This window comes from Thermobia domestica, chromosome 2 (assembly GCF_964235325.1).
Source record: "Thermobia domestica chromosome 2, izTheDome1.hap1.1, whole genome shotgun sequence".
NCBI classification, from domain to species: Eukaryota; Metazoa; Arthropoda; class Insecta; order Zygentoma; family Lepismatidae; genus Thermobia; species Thermobia domestica.
This window is the reverse complement of record NC_137455.1, coordinates 33,102,119-33,125,140: the sequence shown is the minus strand read 5'-3', so window position 1 is coordinate 33,125,140 and position 23,022 is coordinate 33,102,119. Positions and strand designations below refer to the sequence as shown.

The window sequence follows — 23,022 nt, the reverse complement described above, 5'->3', positions numbered from 1 at the left end:
AGCACCGTATCATTCTTTGGCTCCTGAGATTTTTCGAGGAAAGTGAAAAAGCGAGGGCGGTGCGGTTTGATTGTCTTAAACTCTCGAATCGATTTTAACAGTTCAACATGTTGACGTTCTCTTAAACTTTCCCGATTTGCAAATTAAAACATTGCTAATAAATTTTCATCGCATTTGCTAAAAAAATAATCTCTGAACAGATATGAATACCTATTTTCCTGTCTTTCCCTTTCATCTCGGTGTACTACAAACTTTATCATTCGATACACAGTATGGTATATTTGGTGCGAAATTATTTAGATTGTGGTTGTGCATTTGACTGGACATCTTAGTTTACGATGGAATAAAACCCATTTTATACATGTGTGTAAGAATGGAGAGGTCCTATATCGCCTTTGCCTTGGCATTTCGAGTCAGGGGAAAAAGTGGATTCCCACGTAAAATAGCTATTTTGTTATTGTTGCTATTTACATAAAATGTACATTAGTGTTTGGACTGCCTCTATCCCAGGGTATGAAAAATACCACGAAAAACCACAAGTTGGGTTTTCATTTAAAAGTGAGTTCACTCGCTGTGTACCAAACCTGGAACTTTAATGTAAGACATTTTAGACTATATGGCCTACCACCAGATCATGAGCACAGAGGGGCTCAAGCTCTTAAGTGTATATTTATTGTAGGTTCCTTTCACGTACCTTCAGGATCTTTTACAGATTCGACCCAAAACTGATCGTTTCCAAGGAGTTCAATTAATCGAGTGAATTGGTTTTATTAATTAACCGAGTTTTGCCAGTTTTATCCGTTAAATATAGTGATCGCGAAGAGTCGTGAAGTTTGGCCTAGATTTACTAATTTCACCACCCAACAGAACACGAGGGTGTGTCTCGGTCGTCAACTCTCTCCCATTAAATTTTGCCAGTATCATCTCTCGCGCTATACGGAGAGCATCTCCTGAAGGTGCAGTGTTGCCAGATTGTCGCTAAATTTTTTGTTATTATCGTTGTGGTTATTTTATGTTTTTACTGTTATTTTGTTGTTACCGTTTAGCTCGAATAATTGTTAGTGTTCGTGTTAGTGTTCTATAAGTGCTGTTCTTTTTGGCTCGTTTGTCTTTGAGCATGACTCAAAGATTTCATTTCATTTTTCTCAATGAATTCCGAAGTTGCAACACAAATCCTTTTTACCCAAGACATGCATTTTTTGCACACACAGCTGAAATGCTCTTTCTTCAATAGTCAATCATTCTATAGTATGAATGTGTTAATTCTAAGTCTGACAGCGCAATAATGAAATTTATAAAATGTAACAATTTATCTTGACCTAATCTTCAGGAGAGCGAGGTGTGGCTGGTCTGCCAGGATTAGACGGTACAAGAGGTGAGCCTGGACGTGAAGGTCCGATTGGTCCTCCAGGAGAAAAAGGATCACCAGGATTTCCAGGACCTCCAGGACTTCAAGGAACTCCCGGATTAGTTGGACTACCGGTAAGTTCACATTATAATACGTTGTTAACAACTTATCATACCAATAAATACAGTACAAGAACATCATTTGTTCTATACATGTAATCTGCTTCGCTTAGTAAATGGGTTGTTAAAAGACCTAAAAGTTTACCCTAGTCTCCGAGAAGAAAGAATATTTCCCCGGTATATCATACTTGTTGAAACTTCACAGCCTTCCCCAGCTAGTGAGTCGTGCAGTCCCGTGATGTCTCCTTTGAAGTTTTAAAATTTAACAATCTTGAAGCATTTTGACAATTTATTAAAAAAAATTTTTGGTTAGACTGTACAAGTCAACGTCTGCAGCGACCCAACTCAATAATACATAGTCACTAATAGGGCTGGATTTATCACTAAGGTGGGGCTAAGGGCGTCATTTGTGGAGAGCAGGGGCCAATGCCATCCCCACCCCGAGTTTCAGAAATCCATACCTTTAAATCGATTGTTTATTAATGTAGTAATAAAAATTCTTATGTCGATGGACCACCTTGCCTCCCCCTTGCAAAATCTCAAAGGACGTTACTGATATTGGACGAAAATTTAATAAGCAAGACGAAAAAATTCCAGAAGTTGAATATTATTATTCATAATAAACTCGTGTGTCATCAGAAAGTTCCTACGTTTATTTTATGATTTATTTCTAAATACTATAAACTTGGATTTGATACACTGAAGTGTCTTTTTCTAATATTTGGGTTGGCAACACTTTCTCTACTTCTTTTTGTGACAGAGATTTATGTGTTAGACTATAGCTTTCCCCCTGATCATAAACTAAATTAAATATAGCTGTCAGAATATGTTAATTATTTTAATCTGATTGTTCATAACCTTTTTGGTGTAATGTCAGAATTAATCTTGTTTCTAGGGTCCAGCAGGACCACCAGGAGTCCCTGGAACCACTGGTCAAAAAGGTGAGCCGGGACAGCCAGGAACACCAGGACTGCCAGGAGAGGCTGCTGCAGCAGGAGACCCGGGACCCGCAGGTCCTCCTGGACCACCAGGACCTCAAGGGGAAGATGGAGAACGAGGGGAGAAAGGCTTAAGAGGGGACCCAGGACCACCAGGTCCTCCAGGTCCCATTGGACTTCCCGGGAGAGAAGGAAAACAGGGACTGGAAGGTGAACGAGTAAGTATCTGGTAATTTTAAATTGTAAAGTACTATTTTATATGCAGAGCAAGATTTATGTTGTTAAGTGGCAGACCTCTTTCTTTCATGAATATACGTATTGCTTGTACTGTTAACAAATATATAAAACTAAGCACAACTCTTAGAAGTAAAACTCAATTCTTTCTGCTTATCTGGCAATTTTCGAAAGCCATTTAATTCACAGATCATCTTAAGCTATATTCCAGGTCTCAAACTGTGTGTCGCAAGTCTAGGTTGTGTCCCAAAGCGGCTGTTCTTACAGAATAGCTTTCATTTACGAGCTTGTCTTATTTTTAAATTCCTTTAGAAAATCAGGTTATTTCGTGATTATGAATGAACTCTATACAACGAAATTCCGAAACTCTAAAGATTATAAGGTTTATGCATGCATTATAAGGTTTTGTAAGTCATTTTCAAGTCTCTTTCATGATTCGTTTCTTTAGAAAGCCCGCTATTTTCGTCCTTAATTGAATTTTCCCCCGAAAATCCAAGGCCACAATATGTCGTACGAGTTCAACCGAAGTTATCCGATCGGATCAAGCATTGCACGGTAATAGACTTTAAACTGCTATATGAATGTGTGAGGTACCATGTTGTGCAGGCTTTCGGTTCCCGAGTTATGAGCCACCATATTTTGAGTCACATTTTCGAAAAAAAAAAAAGAAAAGAAAAGAAAGAAAGAAAGAAAACCATCAACCAAAAGCGTCAGATTTGAATCAAATTTACATGATAGTAGGTCTTGACATGTTATGCAAGAGTGTGATTACCTTTTACAGGCTTTTCACTCATAAGTTATGCTCAAAGCTCTAAATCAATACATTAGCATAATGAAAACGTAATAATTATTGCTCTAGCAATAACGGTCAGCATTGGAAGGAAAAGCTAATAGTTGCTGTTTAAATAGCATTTGAAAGGCAATCTTAGACAGAAAAATATAATAGATAGTGTTTAAATAGCATTTAAAGATCAGTCTTAGACAGAGAAAATAATAGATACTGTTTAAATAGCATTTAAAGGTCAATCTTAGACAGAAAAATAAATACTGTTTAAATAACATTTAAAAAGTCAGTCTTAGACAGAGAAAATAATAAATACTGTTTAAATAACATTTAAAGGTCAGTCTTAGACAGAGAAAATAATGGATACTGTTTAAATACCAATTATAGAGCAGTCTTAGACAAAAAGAATAGTAGATACTGCTTAAATATCAATTGTAGATCAGCCTTAAACAGCAAACATAATTGATACTGCTTAAATGGCAATTAAAGGTTGGTTTTGGATAGAAAAAAATAATAAATACTGCTTTAATATCAATTTTAGATCAACTTTAGACAGAAGAAAGATAGAAAATTTTTAAGTACAGAGTAGCACTTAAAGATCAGTCTTGGATATAAAAAAAGAGTAGATAGTGTTTAAATAGCACTTAAAGGCCAGTCTTGAACAGAAAAATAATAGATGCTGTTTAATAACAATTATAGATCAGTCTTAGACAAAAAGAATGATAGGTACTGTTGAAATAGTAATGAAAGATCACACTTGGACAAAAAGATAATAAATACTGTTCAAATAGCAATTAAAGGTCAGTCTTGATCGGAAAAAAATCCAATGAAGGATTATGCGTTTTTCTTTTTGAGTACAATTCTGTATGCAATAAAAACACACGTATCTATCTATGCATTAAATTTATTTGTATTCAACTCTGCAATTGCCCTCCCCCTCCTAAACTTAAGCCTGTCCTCTCCGCTGGTCTAATGGCTATTAGATGCACCGAAAGTGCATGGGGGCCGGGTTCGATTCCCGACGGGAGGGTACATAAAATTTAATTTCACCACTGTTCACTTTCATAAATTATCCGCTTTCTTTAGCCTAAAAGGCATAATATGGGACGTTAAATAATAAAAAGAAGTCGTTTCATTTTATATTGAGAAAATTTAATTGCAACTTAAACTGTATTGTTTCAACTTAATTATTTGAACATGAATAATAATGATTCTGAATATGAATGTGCTTTTGCTGTTTATTATTAGGACAAGTAAAGAATTAGAGCTATTAATTAAGCATGGTTTCATCTTACAGTGTACAGAAGGCCGAAGGATTGGGCACAACCAGGCACATACGCACAATTTTTGTCGGGAGGGGACCAAAGTTTGACGATAAATTATATCACTTTTTGTAAAATCACCCCCAAAATTAGACTAAATTTACAGAAAAGTCGGAATTTCGGGGTGTCCGGATCCCCGTCTACACCACTGCATTTAGGAGAGAGATTCATGTTCATTCTCCCTGCCGAACCACTAGCAAACGCAACTTCTTGAATTGCTTACCTTTGAGTACAACTTGGGAGCAAGTCTCCCTTATAAAACGTACAGCAGCAATAATAGATGCACTGGAACTAACACTTATATACAAAAATGTACTATACACTAAGTATTATGCACTTAATATTATGCATACACCTATAAGAATTAACCACTAAAAGCCACAATTAAGCTTAAGCTTGTTTAAAACACGGTTTACGATTAAACTGAATATACAGCCAGGTTCCGCAACTAAGAAAATTGCTGGTCTTCACGAAAGGAACCGAGCTAACACGATCGCATCCGATCCACCGGACGATTTCTGCTAGCCTCGCCGTAAATGACCGTGTAGTGCAGCTAGAAGATGAGTAATAGAAGCAAGCGAGAGTATTTCGTATGGTAACGTACAACAATACTAAGCTTTCGATAAATAAGATAATTTTTATAGCGAATAAAGTAGTAATGATTGCTTTAGATTTTAATTTATAATTTAAAGGTAAGCAGTGCTTACCTTGCGTATATTAAGAACACGCCACTGAAAATACTACCGTACTAATATCATCATCTTACTCTACGTGATTAGATTAGAAGTACGTACTCCAAAGTCTTACCTGAAGATAGCACATAGTTGTGCTTGGGGATCGAACGAGAAACTGTAATATTGAGATGCTGTGACAAAATTTTGTAAATCACGAAATTTAAGGTATAGACAACAAAGAATTTAACGTAAGAATGAATTATAGTGTGATAGAGCATAGAATTAGCTTGTAGCTTACCAATATTGAAATAAAAATAAGGATTATAAGAAGTGAGCGTTTAAAACTTAATGTAGAATCGGAACTAAAAGATCATTTTTCTGATTTTCCTGACTTTTGGAATCGTAGCTGATAAAAATACGTGAGTTGGATTGGTTTCGAGGTTGCTGTTCTCCTGCTCACTCTAAATTTTTCCCCCTCATATCACTCTCAACTGAACTGAATTCTCGAAGTTCCATTTCCAAAGCTTATTCCAGGTATATTCCTGGTATATATGGTATATATACCTAGAAGGCCTGGTATATGCCTTCCATATACCTGGAAGGCCTGGTATATGCCTGGAAGTCCTGGTATATATGCCTGGATATATATATATATATATCAAAACCATTTCCAGGTGTATATATGTCTGGAAGGTCCTTCTAGATTTCCAGACTACAAAGACTTCCGAAAGTTAATCCTTCAGCGGTATTGCTCTTCCATGATAACAAACCCGGTAGTTATAGTCAATGGAGAATGTTGAAGAAAATTGATTCATACGTACTGAACAAGTTATGACAAGAAGTAGGAAATTGGGTAAATACTGATAAGGTATTTTTCCGAACAACGTGAAAAAAAAATTGCTCCACCATACTTTGAATGACATTCTCATTCTTTTGTGTCTGGAGATCTGGAAGACCTGGTCCATGTAATCCCACTATCAACAGCTCTGAATGATTTTCAGAAGCGCATGAGTGCTGTTGTCAACTCCATCACACCAGGTACACTTCATGAAATGTGGTTGGAATGGATTACTATCTCGATATTTCTCTCGAAATATGTGGAGCACACATCGAGTGTACATAATTTCAAGAAACACCACTATGAGTTTATGCAACTAGGTGAAGGTTTGAACAAAATAGTTCTTTCAGTATTAAAGTTACATCCTTTCGAAACCAGGGACTATTTATGTGAGCACCGTCAGACTTTTCATTATTGTTTTCGATTAGTAAAGATTTGCTAAAACTATAGTCTTGTTGAAAAAGCATTGCCGCCCTCCTCTCTTTCTAATGGCATATTCTTGGAACCATAATATTAGTTTTGCATGAAGAAAGATTTCACTTAACCAAAGACAAATTGTATTTGTTCAATTTAATTACATTTATCTCTAAGAATACAGGATATTTCAAAAATATGAAGGTGTCCAGATCTTTTCGAATAAGATTTTCATTAATTTGATGTTCGTTAAATCGTATGGAAACGTTTACATTTCAGCAATAAAGTTATTCTCAGTTTTTGAGATTCCTCACCTTTTTCGGTGGTTTGTTGTACATCTTCCCGCAAAAGAAGAAGGAAAGACTGACAACAGTGTTACTTTCTTCGTATTTATTGCATCCGTGTAAGAGAATTGTTAGTAGTACAAATATTAGTATATATTGGTGGATCAAATAGGTTTGATTCCTATTAGAGCATATAATTGTTGGTGTAGGGTAGCATCCTGAGTCATTTGGAGATATACTCGTATTTGAGTTAAGAGATAGAGGAACCCACTATACAAACCCGTGGGTTACGACAGTGGAAACTAATGGTAGTTTATATTCTGATACACATCAGCCAGCTAAACATGCGCTATTTAAAAAGGTTATAATGTTTGTAGGCTGTAGTTTCGGGGATATTAGTTGGCATTAATCTTATTTCTTACCGTATGCATATCGCATGAAATATGATTTACGATATTTTTCTTTTCTTTTAATCACAGGGTTTACCTGGCGAAAGAGGAGAACCTGGACCGAGGGGGCCTGAAGGACCAGCAGTAAGTAGTACAAAACTATTCAAATTTCGGAAATTAATTTTGAAAAAAAAATGTGGTAAATTATCAGTAGAAAAATGTACATTCATTAGAAAAGTAATAAACGAATAAATACGTAGATAAATTAAACATGTTATAATTCTGCTGTAGTGTAGGTTTTATAAAACGTATGCTATAAATACAGCTTTTATCACACACTAATAACTTATATTGCCCATTCTTTAACTTAACAATCTGACCGACTTACAAGTTGGATTGCATTTTGTTGAACCGATGGTGACAAACAGCACTATTTAATTCTCTATATTATACAATACATTCGTAATAATGAAATGCAAAATTTTTCATAACTTACTTGGAGCTTTTAGTTTTCATTAACTCAATAACATACAACAGAATTGAAGCTATCGGTAGACACAGCATTCCTCTAACTCTTAAGTTTCAATTTGTAATAGGTGCCGAAGCATAGTTGGATATTTCACTGACAGGGGATAGTCGTGACGAAACATTGCGTTTACTGATAAGAGCGACATCAATACGTCTACATTTGAGTCTGTTCTAACAATGCAGCCCGAATTATGTAACAAATTCCAAGCTAAAGCACTTGCAGACAAACCTATTCAAGAATAGTAAACCAGATTCAAAGTGATTGGTTATCTACATACGGAAAAACGAACAGGTAGACCGGAACTGTCGACTTATATAGTCAATACTGTGCAAGAAATATTTACACTAAAATCTGAAACTACATTTCGACTCCTTTCACACATTACAACTTTCAGAGATTCTTTGGTATGTCTTTTGTGATTATTGTGCTTCCAAAATGTGAAGCTCCGAAATGAATTATGGAATCTAGGATAAATTAATCAGATTATATAGAATCAATATTTGGAGAATATCGTGAATAGGTTCCACTGCACAGTAAGATCTACATTTTTTCCATTGTACAATTGGCCACATATTTGTGCACTCTCAACCATAAGCTCTCTGAATTGACATAATCTTTACAGTCTTTACAATCAGTGATAAAAAAACATATACAAATCTATTGTGGCCAACTAAAATAATATAATGACTAATATCATAAATTCAAATTATAAAGCGTAATTTATAACAGCACATCAGACAGCACAAGGAAAAATGTGCATTTATATATATACAGGGCCGGATTTAGGGGGGTGCAAAGGTGCACGTGCACCCCCCCCCCCACCTTTGTTGTAAAATACACTATCTAAAGTGAGAAGCTAGCAGTGAGTTTTGCAAAATCAAGTTTCATTCAATTTTCTGAAGGTTGAAGGAAAAGGATTCATCGAGAGCAGACACTTAGCATTTCCAGGGCAATTCCTCATTCACACTGCAGATGCCTAAAGCCATTTAAAAACCTCAAATTTAATTCAAATGTACTGGCAGTTATTTGGTGCACCCCTCCTTGGAAAATCCTGGATCCGGCCCTGTATATATATAAGGCATAAATCTCATCAGACAGTACAAGGAAAAATGTACATTATATATATATATATATATATATATATATATATATATATATATATATATATATATATATATATATATATATATATACTAGCAGCGTTCACCCCGCTTCGCTGCGGTCACCCCGGAACGCAATAAACTTTGTTACTTAGATAATTTTTACTTTTTCGCTTTCAAGTGATATGATAAAAACCATAGAAGATTGCAGTAAATGTTAACATTATATCGCCTGTCATTTATGTTAACCCGCCCCGCTTCGCTGCGGTCACCCCGGAACGCAATAAACTTTGTTACTTAGATAATTTTTACTTTTTCGCTTTCAACTGATATGATAAAAACCATAGTAGATTGCAGTAAATGTTAACATTATATCGCCTGTCATTTATGTTAACCCGCCGAGTGACACGGTCATGCGGGTTGCATATAAATACGTTTATTTTTACCTATGATGAACTAACAAAGGATTTGTACGTTATGGACACTTGAATGGTCAATTATCTCAAGACACTGGTAATTGAAAATTAAAGTGATATGATAAAAACCATCTAGGGTCCAAATCCTAATAACCCCCCAAAAATGAAAGAAATTGGTTCAGCCGTATTAGCGTGATGAGGGAACAAAGGATTTGTACGTTCTCTTTTATATATAAGATATATATATATATATATGTATGTATGTATGTATGTATATTAATAGTTTATAACATGATGCAAAAAATAACCATGAAGATACTTTGTGTACACTATACTGAACAAAGGCTGACAATAAGAACACACAATCCTTACTACACTTTTGCACAGTAACAGTGCCTTCCTTACACCATATATATAACTTATTCTTTTTTTTTTTAAAAAAAAAAAAGATAATGTGATGTTTATTTTTAGGGTCTTCCAGGAAAGCCAGGTCCAGCTGGAATAATTGGTAAACCGGGAACAAAAGGAGAAAGAGGTGACAGAGGAGAAGCAGGACCAATAGGCCCTCGTGGACTTCCAGGTAGCATTGTGAGTATAATTTTATTGTATTAAAAAGTCATGTAAGTGAAGCATTAAGATAAGGCTTGTTCCAGGATGTAGGCATTCATCTTTAATTCAAAATTTCAGGTGTCAAAGCTCTAAGCTATGTTTTTTTTTATAATTAAATGAAAACAACACATTGCCGCGTGACTTTTGCTCATAACGAATATCAGAGTTGAATTTAAAACATTTTCAACTGGGAAGGATTTTGGGAGAGGATTATTTTGTTGTATAGAATGAACGAATCGACTTTTGTGAAAAGAAATCCACGTGTCAAGATGTGTCATTTTCTTTTATTGGAAAAGATACACAAAAAACGGATTTAAAACAAAATTTAGCGGGAAGAGAATGTTTATAGGACCTTACAGCGATAATCACAATGTATCTGTAGTTATTGTGAATACATCTATAGTTATTAATGTTGGAATAGTTTATATATGTAAATAATTTGTACCACTCAGGGGTTTATAGCAGCATTATAACACTAAATATATTTTTTTCTGTTTTCTTTTTCTTTCTTTCTGTTTTCTTTTATTTTTTTATTTTATTTTATTTATTTATTTTATTTTATTTTATTTTATTTTTGCATCAAGCAGGCTATAGATCATTTCTATCATTTTACTTTTGGTGATGGAATTATCACCATCTGAGGTAATTGATCACCAAAGTATCCTTGATTGGAAATTTCATTGTTGCAGCTTCAGGCTCTTTCGTTTTTCATTTTCAATGTTTGATAAACATAATTGAAGCAACTATTGTTTCACGAAATTTTCAGTCTGAGATTATCTACGTGCTAAGAATATCATTTACTCTACTAGAATATCTTTTTTCTTTCTTTTCTTTTTTTTTTGGGGGGGGGGAATTAACTTTTAATATACTGCATACTGCACAATAGAGCATACACTATAATCTATATGTCAATATATTGTAACCGACAAATTTCAAGAAATTTTATTTTACACTCATGTCCAAAATTATTGTCGCATATCTATAACTGTCTTCTTGTAAGAATATAATTTAATAATGATTTTGCAGGATACTTTTAATACTGATACTATGTGTATAATTGGGAAATGTATATCTGTGGTAAATTTCATAGGAAAAGAATTATAAATACGAAAATTATAATGATTAAAATAAAATGTTTCTAAATGGACAAGAAAATTTTATTTTCGTTTTATTGTTCTTATTTTCTGCTGTTTTGACATGAAATTTGCCACATATATGTCTTTGCCGATTATACACATACTAACATTATAAGAAATACCGGGCGAATTCGTTATCAAATTATATTCCTACAACAACATATTTATAGACATGCGACAACAATTATGGACATGAGTGTACATCTAGGTATAACTGACAGGATTATTGTACTAACACAATTTATTTTGTTCTATAAAACCTATGAGTTATATACTCTAAATATAATTTTTATAAATCAAGACACAAATGAAACATGGTAACTGCTAAGAATCAATTTAAAGCAATATATTATTGTAACTGGAATGATGTATAATAATGATCTTTATCAATTAGATTCAGATTTTATTTATACGCTAACCAAGATTCAAAGTTATTTAAAATAACTTTAGTTTTCGGGACTTCAAACAATTGAAGACCTCGGTGCAAGAAGGGGACAGCTCCACTTTTACATTTGTTCAAGATTGAAACAAAACATTGTTTAAAATCAACTTATTGTATTTTCATGTCTGTAATCTTTTTGTAAAGAAAGGTTTTACCCGTATAATAGCACCTTTCTTTACAAAAAAGATTACAGACGCGAAAATACAATAAGTTGATTTTTAACAATAATTTGTTTCAATCTTGAACAAATGTAAAAGTGGAGCTCTCCCCTCCTTGCACTGAGGTCTTCAATTGTTATTTTGTATAGACGACAGAGGCTTGAGATAAGTCTTCCATTAAATAATATTAGGAAATGAAAACGAAAATGAAAAAAAAAAAATAAATAAAGGTCTTAGAAATATTCATTTACTTTATTATAGTTTTGTAAGCTTTCATAAACTGAGTTTGAATATGAAACTCAAATCTACTAGTACATGAAAATCAACAACGTGCCTTAATCGGTTCTTATATCTTTTGCTTATAGTTACCATTATATTTACGTGCCTAAAACAATTATATTTCTTTTTACCGCAGGGACCTCCTGGACCAGTTGGTTCACCTGGTTCTCCAGGACTACCAGGTTTTGTTGGGAAACCTGGTCCACCTGGACCGCCAGGACCTCCCGGTCCTCCCGGTGACTCAGTCGTTGTTCCAAGTTCTATTACGTCAGACGGAGCTGGTGTTCCTGGTGCTACTGGACGCCCGGGTCCTCCTGGACCACCGGGACTAGTAAGTATCCCCTATTTAATTGTATGTAAGTTTATTTCGTATTCTTTTTAATATTTTCTAAAAACATTAAACTTACGTTGATTTTCTTTAGCATCTTTTAACTTAATATGAACCTATTGAACTAAGGAATGTCTTGTAGCAACATAAATACGATTCGAAACTAGTAATAAATAGATTTTCAGCAACAGACATCAAATTTAGAATCATTATATTTCTGCGTGCGTAAAGTTAATCTTTACAAATACAAATTTGAAGGGAATCGTGAATAGAGTTTTATTTCTTACAAATGTCTCTTGAGTTTTAAATAACAGAATTTAACCAGAAACTTTTCAATTTTATTGAGCACTTAAATTAGCCAATACATGATATTGACATTAACCTATACAAATGTCTCTTTTATTTTAAATAATAAAATTTAAACATAAACTAATCAATTTTTGAAGCACTTAAATTAACCTACACATAATATTGACATTAACCTCTACAAATGTCTCTTTTATTTTAAATAACAAACTTTAACCTATACATGATATTGACATTAACCTATACAAATGTCTCTTTTATTTTAAATAACAAAATTTAACCATAAACCTATCAATTTTGGAAGCACTTAAATTAATCTAAACATTATATTGATTGAAATAATTATATAATAACCTTGATCCACATACAGTTTTTATGTATTTAACTATCAGAAACTAATTTAAACTAAACTGAACTGGCCAAAGCTAATATACCCGAAGCAAATTTACATTACATTTGTCAAAGATAAGCCAATCTAAAGTATATCTAAATATACATATAATCTGAAAACAACGTGTGGATTGTAAATTCTTTTTCTTGTAAATTGAGAGTACTATTATTATTATTATTATTATTATTATTATTATTATTATTATTATTATTATTATTATTATTATTTTACGAACACAGTCAACACGTTTACAACATCAAACGAAATCAAGTACATCCATTTATAGATCAAATCTATTCATCTACTTCTATTAGAGAAAAACAAATAATTTTGTTTATGTCTTCCACAAAAACTTTTTGCATAACCAAAGTATTGGAAAGAATCTCAGCTGTATCTACGAATTACTCACTTCAGTGACCACCATAATAGATTTACAATGACCAAACCTTCGCTGAGTACCACCTTTTGAATACTCAAATTGCGCCAGTACGGAAATAACAGCGGAAGTTCAAGACGAAAAGTGTACACCTGTAAATTTGATTATCTAACATGTTGGCACACCAAGCTACCTTCTATCCGCATGCTGCAAGCACACGCTTATCTTCATAACTTTTTCTCTCAAACTAGAAGGTTTCGAAAGTTCTGGCGTTTCCAGAACCTAAGAAGGACCACAAACTGTTCTATCATTCAGTTGAGCTAACATCTACACTGGATTTTTTAAAAGTATATTTCGTTCTCTTCCTATCCCTCTCAAAACTTACAACCTTCTACCTTTATTACATCAAACTGGTTTGCGCTATCAATATAATCTCCTGGGTAACTTACTACTATTAAATTCATTAAACTGCAAACAATATTTCAAGAAAATTCTTTTCTGTTTTCTACTATTGACCTGGAGAAAGCCTATGATAATGTGTGAAATTATTGGTTACTTTATAAGCTACACTTCTTTCAACTACCTGTGGCCTATCATCACCTCATATACCCATTTTCTTCAAATTAGAATAATTTATGTTTCTATTAATGTCAATGTATAATGCTTGAATTTTTGTTCTATTAATGTCAATCTATAATGCTTGAATTTTTAATTTCAATCTTTCCCAAGATTCTATTACATCTCCACTACTACAAGTAGCACACCAGCATTTCCACTTGACATCTCGTCTTTTACATTTCCGGATTATAATATTTGCAGAAATTTAATACAAGTAATCAACATTAACCTACACACGTACAATATGTTTATTCTTTTCCTAGTGTCAACGATGGAAGCTCAAGATTTGTAATATAAGAACAAACTTTTATCATTCAATCATCGAAGACGCCTAATTGTATAAGACTAACCCGTCATTTCTAAATATTAAGGTCCAAGGAGTTTTGATAAGTATAGGAACAAATATTGTTTTTAATGATTATTCATAAATAACACTTAATTTGCTCCAAGTAAGAACAATATTTTTTTTTTTCAAATCACAATCTTGTACTATGATTTTAGAAACCGTCAGATTTCCCTGCCAAACGATGTATAAAATGTACAGGGTGTTCCAAAAATTGTTACAATATTTTGGGAAAAAATCCCTGTCATCAAAAAAAAAAAAAAAAAAAAACACACACACACACATGGACCTGTGGTCGAAAGTGCATAGTTTCGTAGTTAAAGGGTACCAAGAACGTGACAAAATAAACTTTAAAGGTTCATAGTTCTGTACTATTTTAGGACTGACCGTAGTCAGGTCAAGACCACTGAGGAACCAGTATGTGTTGGTTTGCAAGTACTGGAGCATTCTTAAAATATGAATATTTGGATAGTTCACATACCAGTTCCTCAGTGAAGTCTTGAGTTGACTATGATAAGTCCCATAGTAGTGGAGTTATGAACTTGTAAATTTCACTTGTTTCACGTTTTCGGCACTCTATAACTCCGAAATTATCCACTTTTGAGCACAGGTTTATATGAATTTTATTTTCTTATTTTGATGTGAGGAATCTCTTATTTTGATGTGACACATTTATGTAACACGTTGTATATAAAAGCAAAGATGATTGCACAGGCTTTTGTGGTCTAACAAACCACAATGGATCAATAGAAAGGTATTCGTATTCAATGCAAAGGGTCTGATTTTCTATCCATTACCGTGTGAATTTTGCGGTGAATAACACTATGTTCGTATTCTTCGTTTCTGCTTTTCTTTTTCTCCTTGTGATTGTCATTTTACTAATTATTATTTTATTTTCCTGTAAATTTATAATCTGTTTCTTTGTTAGATTACAGGAATAACAAAGATGTGTTAAACAGAATATTTTACTTCATTTCAATATAAAGCTACTGACCCCCTACATAGCCAAAATTTACGAACTTAAAAGAAAATCTATTTCCAATTCATTTTTATTAATATTTAGTGTTTTTGCAGCCAGGAGAAAGAGGCGCTGCTGGTGAACGTGGCCCCGAGGGAATGCCCGGTGCTCCAGGAATTCCAGGCAAAGATGGACCTCCAGGAGCTATGGGACCACCTGGACAAAGAGGCCAACCTGGAATGCATGGTTTACCTGGACCTCCTGTAAGTAATTATCATATTTGTCTACTATATAACTTCATTGCTTATATAGTTGCACATTTTTTCTTCTTTTCAACACTGTAGTTAGTGTTGGTATTGTAAGTTGGGTTTTTCAAAAATACATGTTATGGCAACAGTGCTGTGAGTAGTAGAAGTTTGTATTCTGTGATCGATATTGCACTTGCACCTGACTTGCACAAAATTATGGGAAACAATAAAGGTTCTGTGGTTTAATTCTTGTGTGTCATTATACAAATCAGAACAGTTAGTTTATTCATCTATACTAATAAAGTGTGAAATAAATTAAGCCAAAGTGTCTATTATTATTATTATACAATGAAAATAATATTATACCATTATAAGAGAATGGTTTTCATATACTTTTACAATGAAAATTTCATTAAATAAATTTATTTACAAAATAACTATATACAGCAGGAACGATAATACAACATACATATTTACATATTCTATTTTCATTCAACTAAAGTGTATGTTCTTAAAGAATGTGTATATTTCAGGGGAGGAGTTTCACAGAAGCTGAGCTAAGGGATATTTGCGCAGCAGTTTTAAGAGGTAAGATGGATAATCAAATCAACTACGTAGTATATCAGTAATTATAATGGAAATATTTGAAATTTGATCAGATAATTATGAACTGCTGTCATTATTTTAATTTAGATTAGAACACTGAGTTAACCTTTATGATATCAAGGGAGTAAAAGAGTCCAAGAACTCATGGTGAATTGTGCTGTAAACCGTGCTTTTCTACGTGTACAAAGCAAATTACAAAATAAATAAATAACACGTCGGAAGGAATTTAAAAAGAACTATATTCTACAGTATTTGATTCTAAACACCTTTGGTTTACTTTATAGAAGCCTATAAATTTGACTGGATTAAACAAGTAGCAAGTTGGTAATGGTTGCAACAGGTGCTATACATGTTATAAAGATTATATGACTAAAAAGGAAAAAGAATAACAGCCTGATTAAAGCACAGACGAGATGTGGTGATTGCAACAAACATCACAATACCCAAAAAGTAAAACACCAAATCTACTTAATTCATTTGTTTCATAAGGCCACTGTGATTTTATTATCGTCTCACTATGGCAATTTTTTAAGAAGTTTGTTTCTCGAACGCTTCTTACCTGTCCGTGTGTCCATCCGGGAGAAAAAGTCTTCTCAAGAACTACTCGATGGATCACCATCAATTTGACCATGATGTAGGGGGTTAGAAGTTAGGAATAGCGTTTGTTGTTGGAGGTGATGTACCCAGCTGATTCCAAGATATGGACAATCAATAATAGGTTCCCCCTGTACTCTTATGGGAGTAATTATAGACACTATAACAAAAGAAACACTGACCAAAGTTTCAACACACACTGCATTTTAAACTATAATGTGTTACAGTTTCGGATATCTACCATATTCTTCATTCCTTCATTAGGGACTAAATAGACACTATAGAACATAAATGAAGATTCGCGCATATATATATATAGCCATCCTTATGAAAAAGTCTAAATTCTATTGGCTGAAACCTTCAGCTAATCCCGAGGTCCTCTTTTCTTTTTCCTGCCAATCACGTACCGCCATTTTTGGTCCTTATAAGGGCCTTTTTAAATTCCATCTTCCTGTCTATGCTGTCCAAAATTCACTGCCATAATTCATTAACAGGTAAGCCCCCCTGTCCAGTTCATTAGCTTATCTCTTCCTACTTTCTTTATCCAATCTTCTTCTTTCCACCTTCTTATTATCATTCTCTTCTCTATCTCCAATACTTCCGTCTTATCCAGAGCTGGACTTAGGTTTAGTGGGGCCCTAAGCTACTGAAGATAATGGGGTCTTTTATGTGTCGAGATAAACGTAAGACCCTATATACAGACATGAAGAAACCAGTGATATTTTAGGAAGCAGACTGGCAGAGGGGGCCTCATTACGTACATCATAGGGGCCTACACAAACGAAGCACTGTTGCTATATGTAGATGTTACTTTATTTATTGTTTTTCTTATATTTTGGAAATGTGCATGCAATTTTTTCCTTGAATTTTTGGGGTCCCCCAAGAGTGTGAGGCCCTAAGCTATAGCTTGTTTAGCTTATACGTAAATCCGGCACTGGTCTTATCCCAGTTAATTTCGTGATTAGTCTCCTTAACATATTTGTATATATCGCATTGGTATCTTTCTTCCTTCTCACGTCATCTGTATGTTGTCTTTATGTAACACTTTATAGTATAAAATACAGTGTATGTTGAAGCTTTGGTCAGTATTTGTTTTGTTATAATGTCTAATCCAAAGCCATGGATAGTGTTATTATACAGATACCATCCTTGCTTGAATGACAACTCGCAGCGTTGTTGAGATTAGTGGGTTAGTATAATGCTCAGGATGCAAAATAGTAATTTATTTGTCCAATACAATGCTAAAATGAGACGCAATGTCTTTCTACTCGACAAATCTAGAGACTTAAGTATTTTCTATTTTCAAGTAATCATTCATCTTCAAGTATATTGCATTTAATTTGAAGTAAAATGCTGTACTTAAGCTTAGACTTGGTAAAATTTATCAGAAACAAACTAAACTCCTCCACGTGAGGTATACTATAATATTGCTATTTGTTGTTTTATGTAATTTTTATCAAGAGCTTGAAAGAATGAATGTTCTTTGAACAAAAATATCATTTGTTTCGTTTAAATAATACAAACCTCTTAAAATTGCTACTTAAAAATAAATGTTTTTGGATCCAAAGATCCAATATATTCCAATCAAGATTTTTCTTGTAAGCCTTCTATGTGGAGAACTAAATACTGTGTAGTCAGACCCAAGATATCAGTTAACTCAGTATGATGTGCTTATTCCGTAGAAAATACAAAAACTCGACTTAGGGGCCGTTCAAAAATTTTGTGGACCCTGATCCAAAAACTAATTATTGGCGAAGATCGCAATGTTTTGGTCCATTTTTGGATCATTTTCCTAAAATTCTTGTTTATGAGTTTTAACAAGCCTCCTCCCCCTTGGAATGTTACGTTATAAGAAATACCTACAAATACCTTGGTATCGTAAGGTTACAAATACTTAAATGACCTTAGTACAAAGTTTTCGATACCTACTGGTCACTTAGCTTTTAATTTTTACTTTATTTCTATAGGTTAACTCTTTCAACAGTTAATCTGATTAGAACTGTAGAAAAATAAGCTTTTTAAATTAAACTTTTAAAGTGACTAAGTGACTTTGGGGTACATTTATAACTTACTTTACACTCGAATTTTAGCTAAGATATGTGTTTGTTATAGCCAAGATAAGTATATATTAAAGATATCAGACAATAGTAGTAATAAATTTAATAAAATTAAAGTTAAAAAACTAATACTTTGAAGTAACGCATACTAAGTTATATACGAAAATGATATTAACTGCCATATTTTAAACATAGACTGTTGTTAACACTAAATTTTGTTTGTATAATTTACAGTTTTTATATATTAAATTATTTAAAAAAAAGGACATTATTTCTTCATTCTTATGACTTTTCATTTAATTTTGGTGTGTAAATTTACGATGAGGTGAATTTCATGCAAAGTTTCCTGAACTGAAACGAACGAGAAACACTTCAAATCCTGTTTTTCTGTGAAAGAAGGAAATAATTTCAATTGACTTTTGTAGACTAAATGTGGTGGGTTATTATTATTATTATTATTATTATTATTATTATTATTATTATTATTATTATTATTATTATTATTATTATTATTATTATTATTATTATTATTATTATTATTATTATTATTAGATAGATAGATCTGAAAATAAGAAATTGTTTACATAATATCATTTTAATGTTAATTAATTCTGGAGTGTATGTTTCTTTCTTGTCATAGCAGTATATTGATTGATTAATTAGTGGTTTATTGTAGACTTCAGGTGCATTAAGTCTAATATATCAATCAGTTATTTGTTAGATTTAAAAAAAAAAAACATGTACTATACACCAGAATTAAAGAACATAAGTTTGATTCTAAACAAAAAGCAACATCTGATGTTTAGGATGTGGTGGACAGACACCGTACTCCTGGGTTTTCTCGGGGTTCTCCCGTCCCCTTCCACTTTCTTCATTCCACCACTTCATTCATTTCTCATCATCACCGTCTCCTTTAGCCTAACGGGCATAACCGTAGGACGTAAAACAAAGATTTCATTTCATTTTCATCTGATGTTTAGGAGAAAGCACTTTTGTAATTTGTATGAATTTTATCAGTATTTTTTAAATATCTTTGTTTGTGTTTTTCATTCGTACTTCGAATGCGGTATTGAATTCATACTTGAGCGTTTTCGAAAGGATATTGGCTTTATCACTATGAATTTATACATTTAAAAATCCCAAATTAAAGAAAAGAATAATGGAAACAAAGAATTGTATAAGTTTTAAAAAGCGCTAGCCTAAAAGTTCAGTCTGCAAATCTCTAATTTTGAAAGCACACCACAGAAAAGTAAATGACATTCAGCGTTTAAACATTTTATGTTTAAAATATGACAGTTATGTTTATAAAGTATAAAAGTGCTTTGATGTTCTTTTATTTTAATTTTCATTTGTCTCTCCTTTACTGTTCACTCATCTTAGTATCCATTTTCTATGAAGATGACAGCACATATCTTCGAAAAAATTTGAGTTACTAGTTAGTTTCTTACACCTGAATCGGAAGCATTCATATTACATTTCTAAACTCATCCATATACAGGGTGTTATAAAAATTTGTCAATATTTTAAAAATAGATTCCTTACATCAAAATAAGGAAAAAAAGTTCGTAAGGACCTGTGCTCGAAAGTGTATAGTTTAGTAGTTATAGGGTGCCAAAAACGTGAAAAAAATGAAGTTTAAAGGTCCATAGTTGCACTACCATAGTACTGATCGTAGTCGGGTCAAGATATCACTGAGGAACTTGTATGTGAACTACCCAAATATCTACTTTTCAGAACTTCCGGTACTTGCACAAATCATTTTTAGAAAGGTTGTTTGGGAGTACTTGATCACTCTCCACCTACCTCTCTAAAAATTGGTGTGCAACTACTGAAGCATTCTCAAATATAGATATTTGGGTATTCCCATACCAATTCCTCAGTGATGTCTTGACTCGACTACGATAGATCCCATAGTAGTGGAGCTATGCATGTTTGAAGTTCACTTACACTCAATCATAGTCATACGTCTAGCAAATAAAATCAGAAAAATAAAGCCACTGCTGAACAAGACTGCACTTATTTAATATAAAAACACATTTACACGTGAAGTTTCGATCTTCTACCCAAGATCCTCATTAGACGTACACTCTGATGTATGCCTGATGAGGATCTTGCCTAGAAGATCGAAACGTCACGTGTAAATGTGTTTTTATTAAATAAGTGCAGTCTTGTTCAGCAGTGTTTTGATTTTTCCAAAGTTCACTTGTTTCACGTTTTCGGCACCCTATAACTCCGAAACTATACACTTTAGAGCACAGGTTTATATGAACCTTTTTCTTATTTTGATACGAGAAATCTTCCCAGACTATTGTGACACATTTCTGAAACAACCTGTATTATGAATTTCCCGGGGTAATAAATTTTACTCACTTATTTAGTTTAGCATAGTTTAGTGTCAAGTTAACTTGTTGTTTATCAAACGAACTTAGTTTTATAAAAATGTTTGTATATTTTACTACTAGCGTATTTTAAGCATATTTTTACTGACAGCAGCAGCTTTTTTCTTCTTTTTTTTAAAAACTAAGTTATGCTAAGTATATACAAATTTAGTTCTAAATACTACTCATTCCGGCTTTGAAACTAGTGTAACTTAAACTATAACAAAAATTTGACCAAAGCAAACTTGTTTTATCAAATCTACAATATTATTAACTTATAGCTGAAATAAAATATTCCAAAACTGAGACTATACCAATCTTTAAATCTCATTGACTTGAATAAAATGTAAAGTGTAACCGTAAATTCTTATGCGTAGTTTCCGAGAGAGCTGAGAAAAATTAGCATTTTTTTCTGTAGACTTAAAAATAGACGCTTTATGGTGGTCATGTCACTTATTAAGGTGGCTATGATACTAAAATATACCCTCATGAATCTGTTTATTATGATACTAGCAAGACGACTGTACATAGTACGATTAACGTCATACAATTTAAAATTATTATTTACCCACAAACTTTATTTATTTATTTATTTATTGTTTGTTTATATGGGCTGTGGGCAACAACCAGTCAACCCATAAAATTAAAAAAAAATGAGTTAACCCTGCTAGAGGATTCGAACATATGTAAGTAACATACTGAAAAAACCCTCGTAATGCGTTTGCGATCGGTCCCGCCATCTATGAACAGAAAAGTCAACCCATATATGGTAATATCTTATGGGGTCGAGAAACTTATAACTGCAATTTCCCCACAACTGACTCGTCGTGGTTTGAATGGTTATTGCATAACACCGCCCATATATAAGAATTTTGTGCAAAGATAAGACATATCAATCAAAAGGCGACAACGAGCTGAACAAATTGGTATGCTTGAGGGTAACTTTTTGTGCAATTTTCGTGAAAATCAACAAAAATTATTTTTGTTATGGTGCTAAAAAGTATATCAATAATTAGTTGCCAATAATAAGTAATACTATTTATTTTGCTGGAACATAATGTTTATTAGAATCACACGCTAGTGGGTCTTATAAGATTGTAATGTTAGGATTTCGCTAGTGGCCTCATAAGATTGCCACTAACAATTCTTATAAGATTGCCACATCTAATGTTATTAGGATCACGCTAGTGAGTGTTATAAAATTGTAATATTATTAAGATCACGCTACTAGGCCTTATAAGATTGTTATGTTATTAGACTCACACGCTAGTGACCCTTATAAGATTGTAATGTTATTAGAATCACACGCTAGTGAGTCTTATAAGATTGTAATGTTATTAGAATCACACGCTAGTGAGACTTATAAGATTGTAATGTTATTAGAATCACACGCTAGTGAGCCTTATAAGATTGTAATGTTATAAGACTCACACGCTAGTGAACCTTATAAGATTGTAATGTTATTAGAATCACACGATAGTGAGTCTTATAAGATTGTAATGTTATTAGAATCACACGCTAGTGAGACTTATATAAGATTGCAATGTTAGTACATCCGTCCGTTGCTCTGTATGATAACTTTTCAACGAAAGCGAATTTTTGAATTATTTTATATGTATTTATTTATTTTTGCAATAGACAGCTAGAGTGATTGTCTCATCCGTGTTCGTTAACAGAGTCAATCTGTTAACATCTTAACAGGTATAACAATGACTTTAGTCTATATTTTATATCCTATTACATGGAATACTGAGCGCTTCAACTATATAACAGGGCAGATACTTCATTCGTATATTTAAGTTTTGT

The 23,022-nt window shown here is 33.0% G+C and overlaps 1 protein-coding gene across 11 annotated transcripts in view; it reads left to right on the top strand.

Annotated features, from left to right (window-relative positions):
- LOC145671339 (uncharacterized) overlaps positions 1-23,022 on the top strand; it is a 530,261-nt gene that overhangs the window by 472,344 nt on the left and 34,895 nt on the right. For all 11 annotated transcript variants that reach the window (XM_081740371.1, XM_081740381.1, XM_081740409.1 and 8 more), the window contains 7 exons: positions 1,331-1,482; positions 2,363-2,623; positions 7,435-7,488; positions 9,861-9,977; positions 12,150-12,344; positions 15,450-15,596; positions 16,115-16,169. In XM_081740371.1, the coding sequence (XP_081596497.1) occupies positions 1,331-1,482; positions 2,363-2,623; positions 7,435-7,488; positions 9,861-9,977; positions 12,150-12,344; positions 15,450-15,596; positions 16,115-16,169 (981 nt within the window). The remainder of the gene's footprint in view (positions 1-1,330; positions 1,483-2,362; positions 2,624-7,434; positions 7,489-9,860; positions 9,978-12,149; positions 12,345-15,449; positions 15,597-16,114; positions 16,170-23,022) is intronic.